The following is a 15,000-nucleotide window of genomic DNA, read 5'->3' on the forward strand; positions in this document are numbered from 1 at the left end:
GGGAGGGACATGTAGATTCCCCCCAAAAAAAAAAAGGAAAGAAAGAAAGAAAGACAAATAGAGGTTGGGTGGCAGAGAGAATTTTGTCACTCTGAAAATTGTTTTTGGTATGACTTCATTTTCAATTAAACAGGAATATAACAATTTAAACTATCACGTTTAAAAGTTTACGATGTGAACAACAAATTGACATACCCATATGGCAAGGTCTACATGATACCTATATAGTAAGATTGTGTCTACATAGGTTTGATATGTATGAATATTGCACATCCTGAATTCAAAATCAGTACCTTTGAAAAATAAGTTTAGGATTTTGTAAAGTTTTTGGGCAAGAATCTCTAATGAACTTATTGGAATATTTTTTGGGATGGACCAATACTTGAATCTGGTTGAAGCGAATAAGCCCAAATGCAGCCTAATCAACGGACTTTGCTTCATAGGGTGGCCTGAATTATCATAGCTTGTCCCATATGACGAAGATTAAATTTTCAGCTATATTATGGGCATCTTTAAATGAAGGTGTGTGTAGAACAGGCTCTGGTGGATCGTGGAGATTGTACAATTTCCAATGAAGTAAGGTACCACCAAAATAAGGGAAAGAAGTTTATATTCTTCCTTCTTTAATAAGGCACCATGCCAAGTAATCCACTCATTTCTATCATTTGCATCTTATGTAACATCTAGTAGAAACTGCTTCCCCTTCTTCAAACCTACACAAATAAATACACACCATTATTAAACTGTTGACCCCCCACCCCCCCCCAAAAAAAAAAAAAAAAAAAAAGGCATTATCACGAGCCTATTCATTATAAGATAGTCAGAGTTATTGCTGCCAAAAATATGGAAACAGTGATTGGTACAATGATTAGAGAGTTTTGATTTGCTGGTGAATGGTTTTCCTGAGGATAAGGAAACTCATGCCTAAATTATAACTTGAGAAACAAACTGACCATAAATCAGAAGCAAACCATACTACACAGGGATGAGGGGGATAATTTCTAGTTGTACTTGTTACAGATTTATCATGTAGACCTGCACCCTATACCTGATATGATCCTAAACCGCTTCCTTAAAGGCATCTTAAAACAACCATTTAAGCTTAGGCTGTATCATGCACCCACCAAGATTCGAAGTTTTGGTTTTGAACCAGGAAATGACCTTGTGGCTCAAGACCTACATATTTCGTAAAGCTGCAAAATTTCGACCAAAACCTGGTAAGTTTTGGCTGAGGGTTTCGACAGCTGGTTTCAAGGCCAAAATGGCTAAATTAGGTCCTGAAACTTCTGGGACACCTATTTTAGGTCCTCTAAACATAATGGAACCTTTAGATTGCAAAAGAAGAACACCCAAAATGGTAGTTTGGCTTTGAACAATAGCTTGGTAGTTAACATTGTACGTTACTGTATTAGAACACACATTATTCAATTAAAACAACTAAAATATGCTTTAGGAATGAATAAACATAAAATTAGAAACCATTGCTTAATTATCAAATGTTATACATGGTTCATTACAAAGATATGGGAGTGGTTTGGCAAAAAATAAAAAACTGAGGTTTTCTAGGAAGTTTTCCTCTTTGGAGTGAAAATTTTTGAAACTAGCAAAACGATATTGAAACCCAAAACATGAGTGCCGAAATTTCGATTGAAACAATGCATTTTATTCAAAGGGTTTGACCGAAATGAAAGTGAAACCCAAAACATGGTCGAAAATTTGTCGAAACTGCAAAATTTTGACCAAAACTTGGTAAGACCCAAGTATCACATCTGGTTTTTCTTTCGGCCTTGTTGAAGCCAAAAAAATTTGCAAAACAAAATTTGAACATTGGCACCCACTAATATGGTAGGTAGAAATCATCTAATCATGAGAAGATCCAAGGTTTATATCTCTATGAAAAATCCTTACCTCTGTTTAGGTCATTCTTAACATCAGTTAAAAGATTTTTCTTAAGATTCCTACACTATTGTGGTTCCTTTTATTGTGTTAAATTTGAAGACAAAGGGTAGATTTGACTTGTTACTATCTCCAACTGGTGCAGTTATTGGGTTTTCTTTGTTGGACTGATTTATGTAATTGCCTTACTTATTTCTGGTTGTCGTTGGTACCTGCAAATCATGTGTTTGTCCTGAATAACTGATTCAACAAATGCTAGGACCAGGCCAGCACATGTACACCCTACTTCAAATGGAAAGTGGTCTAAATACAACATGTAAAACCTGAAGTCTAACAGGATGCACTGCAGGAAGCAGAATAAAGCATACTTTTGAGAGGTAAGCTATAATGTGAAGGGGAGGACTAAAGATAAATCAGAAAAAGCAAACAAATTTTGTTTCCCAATACTTTGGGTGTGGAGTTTTGAAAATTTTCAACTTCAAGTCAGTAAAATCCTTGGTCTTCAATTTCAATAACTTCCTTGGGCATATACAAACAAGGTCATGTTTATTCAATAACTCTAGTTCCCTTGTGATTTATATACTAAACTAAACAATGACAAATGATGACAATTGGTGGGGCTTTGACTCAAGTGATTTAACCTTCATTGAGTGATGACCTGCAAGAGAATGAGGGACGCGAGAGACGTGGGAGGGAGAGAAAGGGAGATTGCGTGAATAGGTTAATTAGACCACCACGCAAACCGTATTACAGAGGACATAAATTCCCTCGATCACAAGTCACCACATATAGAGAAAAAAAATTGGCTAATTCATGGTATTAGAGAAATATCATTTTGGTTCACGAGTTAATATAGGGCTTTGCAGGATGGATAGGGGAAACAGTTTTCTGCTTAACCTCAATGTGGCTAATTCATGGAGTTCATTTTTGAATTGTTTCTGATCTAAATTGTGGAACTCTTGGTTTTTCATTTTACAGAGGAGATATATCAGTTCTTATTTAAATGTAGGATTTTCAGTTTGTTGTTGTACAACTTGTCAGTACCTAACCCCCTTAAACAAGGGTACAGAGGTTCAGAACTGCTACCTTTCTGCAGCTAGAAGATCTGTGTGCTTTGTTGGTTTCACACCCTAGACCTGGGATCAAATCTCATCTTCACGACTTCACCTTTTACACCTAAATACCGACCTTGTTACCCCCCATCCCAACACCCCCGGGGGAAAAAAAAAAAAAAAAAAAAAAAAAGAAAAAAAGAAAAGAGAAGGAACTGCATGGTCAGAGATACATTCTGCAGCTTCATATTGAATTTAAAGTGTTGCAAACATCATTTTTTTTTTTTTTTTTTTGTTGCTTTATAAACATGGAATTGCATGGCATGCCTCTGTATTATAGGATTTGTTGAACACTGACTGGTCAGAGAGATATACTGCATTTTGGTGATTAAATTCAATTTGATACCATCATATCCTTTTTTGCTGACTGCTTTTCCAGCTTTTTTGACTTGTAAAACTCTATGGTTGATCTTAATGCTTGTGCACTTTTGAGTGCAGTTACCACCTTGCTGAGAAAAACATCCCTTCAATACATGGATATACGATGGGCTTGAAGTTGGAACAATTTATATTTGATGCATTTGCTTATTCTCCTTCAACAGCCCTCTTTGAAGTGAGCAACTTTCTTCTGCCAAACTTACAATGATGATAGGCTTAGTATGGGCTGGGTTCAGATTTGTCACCCCGAATCTCCCTCCACCCTGTGGAGAACCAATGGATTGTCTGATTTTACAAGGTGGGGTGAGGTGATGAGGGGCCATGAGGCTTTTGCATGCCAAAATTTGAACCAGTACCCCAACTGTAAATTTTTATCCCAGTCTTCCCTTATATAGAAACACAGTTAGTCTATTATGTCCATTTAAGTTTTGAATAATCAGGTATTACGTGAAGAGGAGTTTGCACCAGTGAAGAATGCCAATGGATCAAATGTTGACACACCTGATAGTGCTCGCCTGTTGGTTCTCCGCCTTCACACTCGTTGGGTAGTTGCTGCAGGTGGCTTCTTAACGCATTCAGTACCATTATATGCAACAGGTAAAATTTTTTGGGGCTCTTTTCTATACATATTTTTTTGTCATAGTCTTATTTGAAAATGAAGTCGATCAAATGTCTCCATACAGCAGAAGAGGAGCGGGAATGATACCTTGTGGTCCTTGATTTCTATTCCTAGATGAAATTTAATCTACTTTGATGATATTTGTCTGTTTCAATAGTTGCATCCTTGTAGCAAAAACCTTTTTTTGTTTCTTTGTCCACCCACCCTTTGTTGGTTTTGTGACCATTCCTAACCCATGGACTCAAGTTCAGGTGTGGAGATATCACCTCTTTGCTCATATACTGGAGAAAACCTGGAAGCAATATGCCGTGGGAGAACATTTCATGCGCCCTGTGAAATTAGTTTCTAGATTGGAGCTTTTTGTGTGGTTCTTTCTTGATTAAATCCAATTGAGTGGCTGGTTGGTTGATTCATATCTGTCATATGGGTATCTGCTCAATAGCTATTGTAAATCTAATGTCAGAATTAGGCGTATATTTTCTTCCAAGAGAGAAGCAAGAAAGAAACATGCGGTATATGTTTCTCCTGTTCACCCCTTGAGAGAGGATCGGTGTAATTTAATTGCCTATTCTATTCTTTTGTCTGTTCATCATGCTTCTTCTCGCCGCAAAAAATTAATGACATTTGAAGTTTTCTGTGAATCTCAACTGCCCTTTTTCATTCATTTCCATTTACCACATCTGAAACTAATGATCAATTCCCTTTGTGTTATCTGGCTTTTTGGATTAACTGGCCACTTGGTATCTCGTCAGCTTGTTATAAACATGAGCTGGACCACTCCTCCATGTTATTTATTCTGTCTTTTGGCAAGGGTTGGTGCTTATTATGATAATGAAACTGTAAATACCTAGTGGTCGAACAGTCGATCCCTGAAGCGGGGTCAAGGCTGCGTGCATCATGATCCTCCCCAGACTCTACAGATAGTGGTGGGGGCTGCGTGCATTGGATACGTCTTTTTCATATACTGTAAGTGATGTGCTTTGGTACCCTTTTTCATTAATTTCCATGTTCTTTGGGCCTTACATTGTAAATGGGACTTGCTCTCAACGCAATGTTAATCTAGCCAACATATAAGAAGCAACATCAAGGTACTGTGGGGACATGGTTAACCTGTTCCTCAAACTTACCAGTAAGTGCTTGCAGTCCTTGATTAAGGGCTCTATCATCAGGGAACGTTCATAATACACAGAAAAACTTTGACAAATGCAAGCGAAAAAATTTCAGCCATCCTGAAAAGACCAGAACATCTCCTCCCTAAGGACTTTTCTTCTTGCGAGAATTTAAGACCAGAATCCTGATAGGTGAACATGGGTATAAGTTACTAGAGACTTGTTGCTATATTAGGGGAAAAAAATAATATTACGAAAGACAAGATTTTCTTTTTAAAAATTGAGCCGGTAACCTGTTATACTAAATTATTTGGACATTGTCAAACAGGACCTTTTTCAAAGTTGAACTCCCAATGGGCATTACCAAACATGTCACCTTTTTTCCTTTTGGCTAGCACCCAACATATAACTTTTGAATGGGAATTTACTTTTTCAGCATAGAATAGTATTCCAAAAAAAAAAAAAAAAAAAAAAGTTGGATGTCGTATTTGATGTGGTCCTAACAGTATTGGTAGAACATCGTGGGTAATCCGTCCCACCCTGGTGCTTTGAAAGCTCCCACACTGAAACTAGTGCTTCCATTTTTTTTTCCTAATGGCTGAGCATTGAGTTTAAAGATATCCTCTTTAAATATGTGGTTGAAACTAGGCTTTCTATAAAGCTTTTTTCTTTGGATAAACAGGCTTTCTATAAAGCTAGGATCCAAGGGTTAGAGGTTTTGAAAATTACAATGGGGTGATCGCAAAAGATTTGCAATATCATGAATGGCAGTGATCAACCTACCATCTTATTGAATGTAAATGTGTCATGATTTTTTGTATCCATAAAAGTTCCTCAGCTCCTATAAACCATTTAATATGATTTACTAGATTGTGAAGCTGGACATACAACTTTGGGAGTTGTGGCTGTTCATTCTAAGAGCTAATACTAATATAATAAAGAGATTTCAACCGATTGTAACTAACCAAATACCCCTTTATTCCACTTCTTGAGCAACATGGTAAAGTTGGAATCATTAAAAACCTAATTCTAGCTAAGTTGCTTGGAAGTGGAATAGTTCTTTGAAGGACAGAAAAGAAATGTAGTATTAAGTAAAAGTAGATTGTGATATGTAGAAACATAAACCTAAAACAATATAGAAAAGAATGGAAATTCAAGAAACAGATTTACGTTGTTCGACAAGATTACTTAAATTAAAGGTGAAATGAGATCCAACGCATCATACCCATCTTACCTTCACCGAAGCAAACCACATTTTTCCTTCATTTTTTATTTGTGAAAAATGGTGATGTGCTTTCTTTGAATTCAGTTTGCAAACACAGTCAGGACTTACATCTGATCCGAGGAGAACATTAACCATAATATTTTTAGTTTGGAAAGAAAATATTTTGTGAATTATTGCATAGCGCATTGGTTGCAGCCTCTGCTTGTAGAGCAGGCCCCCCTCCTTCCCTCAAGTGTGTGTGAGTAAAGTCTCCTTAAGCAGTTCTTAAGGATGTATTAAAAAAAAAAAGGGGGGGGGGGGAAAGAAAATATTCTGGAAGTCTTTTATCTCATTTAAAATATTTTGTTGACCCAAGCCCATAAGTATGGCAATTGGATTCCAGTTGGGCCCAATTCATGAAGCCCGTTAGGCAATAGAGTTTTTTCGATAAACAGTATAGTGTCGAGAGAACTAGATAGAGAGTAGCTAGTAGCACGGGCAGCATACTTCACTTCACTTCACTTCCCACTGCTAGTTGCAGCAGCAAATCCATGTACTGTGAGGGTATCTCGGACTTCGTGACACCAACATCGAAAGTGGATACCGTTCAAGAAATTGACAATGGGACCAGAAACGGAAGCAGTAGTAGGTTCCGCTGAAGTGGGAGTTCTTGCAAACTGGTAAATGGTAGTGTTGTTTCTTGTTTCGTTTCTGAAAGATTTGATCTTTTTGTGATGTACATCAGGTTAGACTACAAATGAACTCAAACCCGTTTGCATAAGATGGGTAGTAAGGGAGCTTGAACTTTGTAGCTTGAAGAATTGATTCTTACTGTATTTAGCATAATTTTGTTTGCTTTTGCTGGATTGAACTTCATTCCATTTGCTCCCTTCTTGTGGATGAAAGCTAGTTAGGGGTGAAAGGGAAGAATTTTGTATTTCTTTTTTTGGGGTAATTGGCGGGCTAGGTTTAACTTCAGTTCTGCTTCTCTCCTGCCTCCCGTCCCATCCCCCATTCTCTTTTTTCCTTTCCAAAGTGGTAAGGGTTATAATGCTTGTGAAGGCATTCGACAGTCTTAATGGATGTATTTTGGCCTTTTTTTTTTTTTTTTTTAAATTTATTTTAAAGTTTGCTCCATCTCTCTCTTGAGTAAGGAGTTAATAAGCGAATGCTAATGAGGAGTCTTCGGCTTGAGCTAACAACCGCAAAAAAATAAAAAGAGAAAAACCCATCTTTTGGCCTTCTGAAAAAGGGTAATAAAAGAGGGGAAGAAGGAAAAAGGAAAAAAGTGTACACTAATTAGCTTGTATAAAATAATGACAGATATTTGTATGAGCTCTTTTGAGAATTTAGGGAAAATGATGTCGATAATCGGTTATAGTTTCAAGGACTTGCATACCATCAACCATGGGCATGAGTGAAAACCGATGGGAAAATATAGACCATACTACGTAACACAAATTTTATTTGTGTACACAGAATGGGCTTCCATATTGCATTCCCCTATTGCAACTTTTTGTCCCTATTTTTGGCAGTGCACATTTTTGGTCGTTGAAAACTATCATATTGAATATTGTGGTCATTCTTCTTATTTTGAACTTGTAATGTGGTTTACCACTTATTCGTGTATTGCATGAACTATTACTTGTGTCAATGTGGTATGGTTACATTGACTGGTTAAATATAACAGCAAAGTTGGATTTTTAAAGGAGAAAGGTTTGAAATCCTGTAATGCTTAGGTGGCTTTTTATCTTTCCGGGGTGGAGGCAGTTATACTTTGGTCTTGCTGTAATTCTGTACTTCGATTGTGAAGTATCATGTGTTGTTTCTGGTATGTTCTGTTATTCTGTTTCGGTAAGTTGTTGTCCTTTAGAACTTTCATCTGTATATCACAGCTGGTTCAGTTTTCGTGTTTATGTGATTGTTGTTAATTTGAATTATGCTTGAGCAAATAACTAAACTTACCATGTCTTAGTACAATATCTTCATGGGACGATGCTTTTGAGCGGGAGATTATCAGAGAAGTTTTTATTAGGTACTTGTGATGAGCCACTGAATTGTCAATTCCTATGGATCAATAATTGGATGATCTCTCTCTCTCTCTCTCTCTCTATATATATATATATATATATATTTGGGTGGATGGCTGATCTTTATACTGTAATCTCTGATACATGTCCATTCTCGATCAAATCCTTTCTCTTGATCTTCCTGGGAATTGCAAACAGTCCCTAATGTTTTGCTGAATTTTTAAATTAAAGTTAAAGCATATGATGCGAATGCTTGCTCAGTTTCGTTATGATTTCTGCATTGGCATTTTTCTTTTCAATTAGACCAACCTAGTGAGGTGATCTTCTTAGTCCAACTTTCAGACTCCATTTTGTCATCACATTGTGACAAGAAAGTATGTTATATATGTAACTGTTGGCTCAGCAAACTGTATTAACTCATTTTTTTTGGAAAATTTCATTGTGTGCGGAGTTATCAAGATATTGTCCAACATATTGAGTGCATAACAATAAAAAACCATGCAATTTTGCAGATTCTTTGTAACAGTTAGGTGTATCTTTAGATCTCCCCCTATTAGTTTGTGTGTGGTTCGTGTAGAGTAAGTATTATAATCCTGAGATCTGGAGGTTCTCCTGTAAGATGTTGGTAAATTGGATCTAGATTCTACCGTTCAAACAGAATGTAAAACTTCTATGCATTGAATCCTATATATTTTCCCATCTGTAAGATATTGATAAATTGTTCTCACTCACGTCATGTTTGTTGATGATGTGTTAATCTTTTCTTTGGCCTCCCCTAGCACTCTTTCTTTGATCATGAGTGTGTTAAGCGGGTTTTCTTGCACGTCTGGGATGGCCATAAACCCTCAGAAGAGAGGATCCAGGTTCTCTCAAGATTCTGTTTGGGTACTCTCCCTGTCATTTGCTTGGGTCTACCATTGATATCTTCTAGTCTCTCTGTACACCATTGCCTGCCTATTCTTGACAGGCTTCGCAAGAGGCTCCATATTTGAAACAACAGATTGCTTTACTTCGCTGGGAGATTGGAGCTCCTAAGGTCAGTTATGCAGGCTTTGTACCTGTATTTGGGGGGGGGGGTGTCTTCAGGCTTCCTACGAGCATCATCTCAAAAATCGAATCTCTGATGTGCTCCTTTCTATGGAGAGGAAATGACTGCTTTAGGTCTGTCTGCCTCCCCTAAAGAGGAGGGAGGGCTGAGAAGAGTCTAAGAGGTCAATTATGCTGCTCTGATCAATCTCATTTGGAGGATTGTCTCTTAACAAGGATTCCATCTGGGTTAAATGCTTTTACTTCAAACTCCTGAAGAAGGATTCTCTTTGATTGTGGACTATAATTCTGATTCCTCTTAATCTGAGAGAAAGACCATTCATCTAAGGATACGGCATCAGTTCTATAAGAACCTCTATTGATGATGGTGAGGATACCTATCTTTAGTTGGACTACTGGCATGGTCCTTCTATCTCGCTTTGGTGATCGGATATGCGATGATGCAGGATTGAATCGCCTCTCTCGTGTTTCGTCGATCCTTATGAATGGCGTTTGGATGCTGGGGCCTTTCGTCTCACCTGCTCTTGTTGAGGTCTGGGCGGATCTCCTCCATGTCTCTTGGAGGCCTAGAGGCAGTGGCGACCTCTCTCAGTAAATGACCTCTTCTTCTGGAAGGTTTTCTTCTGCTTTTGCCTGGAATCTTGTGAGATCTTCTAAGCCTGCTGTTATTTAGCACATATTGATCTCCGGTTAAAGCCATATCCGTAGGCATAATTTCATTGTTTGGGAGCTCATTCTTGCCAAGTGTTGTTCTTCTATTTGGCTAATTAGATCCTTCTCTAGGGAATGGGCTTGGATGCTTTCCCATTTCTACGGTCTTTTGTCTGTGATTCTATCGGCAGAACTGCTTTCTATGCTGTGATTTATCACATTTGGTGGGAGAGGAATTTGAGAAGATGGTCAGATTTTTCTCATATCTATTATCAGATTTGGAATCCTATCAGCTTTGAAGTCTGCCAAAAGGCTCTTGATAGCTTTTCCACTTGTACGGAGTCTGAGAGGAATAGACTCATTGCCTCTTCTTGGGATGTTCCCATTCAGTTCATTCCCCACTGCCCCTCTTCAACCCTGCGTCCCCTTACCTGGCTCTTTCCCCCACTAGGCTGTCCTATTTATGGTCGTTTCTTTGCTTTGATGGGCCTGCAGAGCTCCCATTGTACTTCAGTTGGGCTAGATTAGCCTTTTATTTTTCTTGATTTGTTTCTGGCTCTTGTTGTAGACTTGTAGCTCCTTTTTACCCTTTGGGTTTAATTAATTATTATTCACCAAAAAAAAAAAAAAAGATTCTTACCATGCGGTTTAAGATCAGTAAAGTAGATGGAACTTCATTTAAAATTGATGAATATTATAGTATGGATTTATTTCTAGTATATGCATGGCTTCCCTCAAATGGTTGTGGTGGCTATCTAATTACCTAAGGGCTGGGATTTAAAAATCAGTAGTGATCTATGATGGGTGGGCCTTAGGGAAGAGAGGGGAAATCAGACTAGCAGGGGAAGGAAGGGATCACACAATTAGATATTGCACAAATCCAACCAGGAAGGGAGAGAAATCGCATAAAGAAGGGGGAGGGAAAGAATGACTCACAACCTTAAGGCTTTCAAACATTAACTTAATTCATCATTCTTTAAATCTGAGAAATTAAATTACATTAGCTCCTCTATATAAAGAGAGCAGACTAACAGTCATAACCTAGTTAGGAGTTAGACTCCAAGTATGACTAGACATTACATAATAGGGGTTAGATCCCAAATAAGACTAGACTAGAATTCCAACATGGAGTAAGTAACTAACTAGTCATTAACTAATAGCTAAATTGACTAAAAACTGAAATAACAAAGGAAATAGACTCAAAATAGGACTCTAACTAAGCTAATGAATTAAATCCCATTTTCCTACTTTCTACCCATATATTAGGCCCGTTAAAGTGACCCATTACAAGGAAAACCCATGGGATCAAAGGGCCAACACATACATAAATCTAAGCCCATTAAGTGACTTATCTACATCAATTTCTCCAATGTTGAGAAAAACTCGTCCACGAGTTTTGTAGAACGGGAGAATCAACACCAATCGATCAATATCCATCTTTTCCTGTATGAAGTCACCATCAAAACTATGATCGAATGCTATGAATTACACGACGTGAAGTTCATAGATGAAGTAGTGACTTGGAAAAATAAAATCGATCAGTTCACTGAGGAGATCAACCGATTTAAATTTTTTCACAAGTTGATCTTCGACATCCAACGGTGCCATCTCATCTTCTACCATTGGTGATTCATCTTCTGGTTCATCTACCTGTTGTTCAACGGCTGAGATCACATAGTTGAAGGTAGAGTGTGCTAAGGTTTTGATGTCCGTGTGATGTCGCTGAGCCTCATCGAGTTTTTCTATTATCAATTGTATTTGTTGACGGATATCCAATAAAAGGTTTAGATCCATCGGCCAGCTTTGCTTATCTTTCTTTTTTTTTTTTTTTTTTTTTTTTTTTTTTGAATCAAAGGTAGGGAAAATGGGAGGGTTTAGGGAATGGGAAAGGGAATATGGAGAGAAAGGGAGTTGCATGAAAGATGGAAGGGCTACCGTGGGAGGTGAAGGGAGTTGTGTTTCACTAGAGCAAGGGATCCTTCGGTTTTGATACCAAATTGATGGGAAGGCCTTAGGGAAGAGAGGGAAAATTAGATTAGCAAGGGGAGAAAGGGATCACGCAATTAGCTATTACACAAATCCAACCAGGGAGGGAGATAAATCGCATAAAGAAGGGGGAGGGGAAGAATCACCCATAGCCCTAAGGCTCTCAAACATTAACTCAATTCATTATTCTTCAAATCTGAGAAATTAGATTATATTAGCTGCTCTATCTAAAGAGGACAGACTAGCAGTCATTACCTAGCTAGGAGTTAGACTCCAAGTATGACTAGACATTACATAATAGGGGTTAGACTCCAAATAGGACTAGACTAGAACTCCAACATAGAGTAGGTAACTAACTAGTTATTCATTAATAGGGAAACTTAAACTAACTAAAAACTGAAATAACAAAGGAAATAGACTCAAAACAGGACTCTAACTAAGCTAATGACTTAAATCCCGTTTTCTTACTTTTTACCCATATTTTAGGCCCATTAAAGTGATCCATTACAAAGAAAACCCATGGGATCAAAGGCTCAACACATACATAACTCAACCCAAGGTTTATATGCAATAAAATAAGCTCATTAAGTGACTTATGTACATCAATTCCCCCAATGTTGAGAAAAACTCGTCCACGAGTTTTGTAGAACGGGAGAATCAACACCAATCGATCCATATCCATCTTTTCCTATATGAAGTCACCATCAAAACGAGGATCAAATGCTATGAATTACATGACGCGAAGTTCATAGGAGAAGTAGTGACTTAGAAAAATAAAATCGATTAGCTCACTGAGGAGATCAACCGATTTAAATTTTTTCACAAGTTGATCTTCAACTTCCAATGGTGTCATCTCATCTTCTACCACTGGATTCATCTACTTGTTGTTCAATGGCTGAGATCACATAGTTGAAGGTAGAGTGTTCTAAGGTTTTGATGTCCGTGTAATGTCGTTGAGCCTCGCCGAGCTTCTCTATTATCTATTGCATTTGTTGACCAATAAAAAGTCTAGATCCATCGGCTAGCTTTGCTTATCTTTTTTTTTTTTTTTTTTGAATCGAAGGGAGGGAAAAGGGGAGGGTTTAGGGAATGGGAAAGGAAATATAGAGAAAAAGGGAGTTACATGGGAGATGGAAGGGCTACCGTGGGAGGTGAAGGGAGTTGTGTTTCACTAGAGCAAGGGATCCTTCGGCTTTGATACCAAATTGATGGGAGGGCCTTAGGGAAGAGAGGGAAAATCAGACTAGTAGGGGGAGGAAGGGATCACACAATTATATATTGCATAAATCCAACCAGTGAGTGAGAGAAATCGCATAAAGAAGGGGGAGGGGAAGAATCACCTATAGCCTTAAGGCTCTCAAACATTAACTCAATTCATCATTCTTCAAATCTGAGAAATTAGATTACATTAGCTCCTCTATATAAAGTGAGCAGATTAGCAGTCATAATCTAACTAGGAGTTAGACTCCAAGTATGACTAGACATTACATAATAGGGTTTAGACTCCAAATAGGACTAGAGTAGAACTCCAATATGGAGTAGGTAACTAACTAGTCATTCACTAATAGGGAAACCTAAGCTACTAAAAACTAAAATAACAAAGGAAATAGATTCAAAATAGGACTCTAACTAAGCTAATGACTTAAATCCCGTTTTCCTATTTTCTACCCATATTTTAGGCCCATTAAAGTGACCCATTACACAGCAAACCCATGGGATCAAAGGCCTAATACATACATAACCCAACAAGGCTTATTTGCAATAAAATAAGCCCATTAAGTGACTTATCTACATCAATCTAGAATAGTATCCTCAGCTCCTTTGTGGCAGGTATTAAAGGCACTCATGTTCTTAAAGAATATGACTGCCTGGATGACTGAAGAGTATGTTTATTCTTCATTCAATTGAACTTTGCAATTTTATGATGACTTTTGTGATGAGTAAGCCAAATCAACAACACCACCACCAATAGCAAACTTAGCCATATCCCAACTTAATGGGGTCGGCTATATGGATCCATACAAAAATAGAATAGGAGAAATGAAAGTAAAAGGAAAGAAGCCCAACACCAACAAGTCAATAAAATGTTAGCTAGATGGGGTCGACTACATGGATCCTTGCCCTCCAATTGGCTTTATCCGAGGTCATACTTGGGACAAGACCTAGATTATGCATGTTATTCCTCACAATTTCTCCTATGACAATCTTAGGCCTATCCCTAGCTCTTTTAGCTCCTTCAATTGGAATCAGATCACTCCTTCTTACTAGGGCATCTCTAAGCCTCCGTGGCTATATCACCTTAAACGAATTTCTCGGAGCTTGTTATTGATTGGTGCAATTCCTAAATCAGCTCTGATATATTCATTCCTTAACTGCTCAACATTCCGCCTCATACATCATAGCCAGTCGTACAACAGTCCTATAGAGTTTTCCATCAATTTTTAAAGGAATACATCAGTCACATAGGACTCCTAATGCACCTATCCACTTGATCCATTCCACTTTAATTATCTGTGAAACGTCATCCTCTTTGTCACCTTCCTCATCAATGGTTGACCCCATATATCTAAAATAGTCACTTTGCAGTATCTCTCTCTCCTCAATTTTCACCATATCGTTATCCATCATAGTCTGACATCATATGCTCCGTCTTCGATCTACTAATTTTAAAATATCTTCTTTCCAAGGTTGATCTCCATAGTTCTAACTTATTGTTAATCCCTACTTTTATCTCATCCACCAAAACAATATCTTCAGCGAAGAGCATACATCACAAGACCTCCTCTTGGATGCTTTTGGTTAAATCATCCATAATAAGCGCAAACAACTAAGGGTTTAAGGTTGATCCCTGATGTAACCCAATCGTAATTGGAATTCATTGCCTTGACCTCCCTTAGATCTCACACTAATGACCACGTCCTCATACATGTCTTTGACTATATCCACATCTTTACTCGACACCCCTCTC

At 37.8% G+C, this 15,000-nt stretch overlaps 2 protein-coding genes across 4 annotated transcripts in view; both read left to right on the forward strand.

The window, feature by feature from the left end:
- LOC122094102 (UDP-N-acetylglucosamine diphosphorylase 1-like) overlaps positions 1–4,646 on the forward strand; it is a 14,399-nt gene extending 9,753 nt beyond the window's left edge. Inside the window, exons 13-15 of the mRNA XM_042664771.1 lie at positions 3,447–3,561; positions 3,827–3,983; positions 4,257–4,646. Coding sequence (XP_042520705.1) covers positions 3,447–3,561; positions 3,827–3,983; positions 4,257–4,354 — 370 coding nt within the window. The 3' untranslated portion in view covers positions 4,355–4,646. The remainder of the gene's footprint in view (positions 1–3,446; positions 3,562–3,826; positions 3,984–4,256) is intronic.
- Positions 4,647–6,755: 2,109 nt separating this feature from the next.
- LOC122094101 (protein GRAVITROPIC IN THE LIGHT 1) overlaps positions 6,756–15,000 on the forward strand; it is an 11,523-nt gene continuing 3,278 nt past the window's right edge. For 2 of the 3 annotated variants that reach the window (XM_042664767.1, XM_042664768.1), the window contains exons 1-2: positions 6,756–6,998; positions 8,294–8,353. In XM_042664767.1, coding sequence (XP_042520701.1) covers positions 6,940–6,998; positions 8,294–8,353 — 119 coding nt within the window. In that variant the 5' untranslated portion in view covers positions 6,756–6,939. The remainder of the gene's footprint in view (positions 6,999–8,293; positions 8,354–15,000) is intronic. The other variant, XM_042664770.1, reaches the window with a different exon arrangement.

The sequence above is a fragment of the Macadamia integrifolia genome, chromosome 11 (genome assembly GCF_013358625.1).
Source record: "Macadamia integrifolia cultivar HAES 741 chromosome 11, SCU_Mint_v3, whole genome shotgun sequence".
NCBI classification, from domain to species: domain Eukaryota; kingdom Viridiplantae; phylum Streptophyta; class Magnoliopsida; order Proteales; family Proteaceae; genus Macadamia; species Macadamia integrifolia.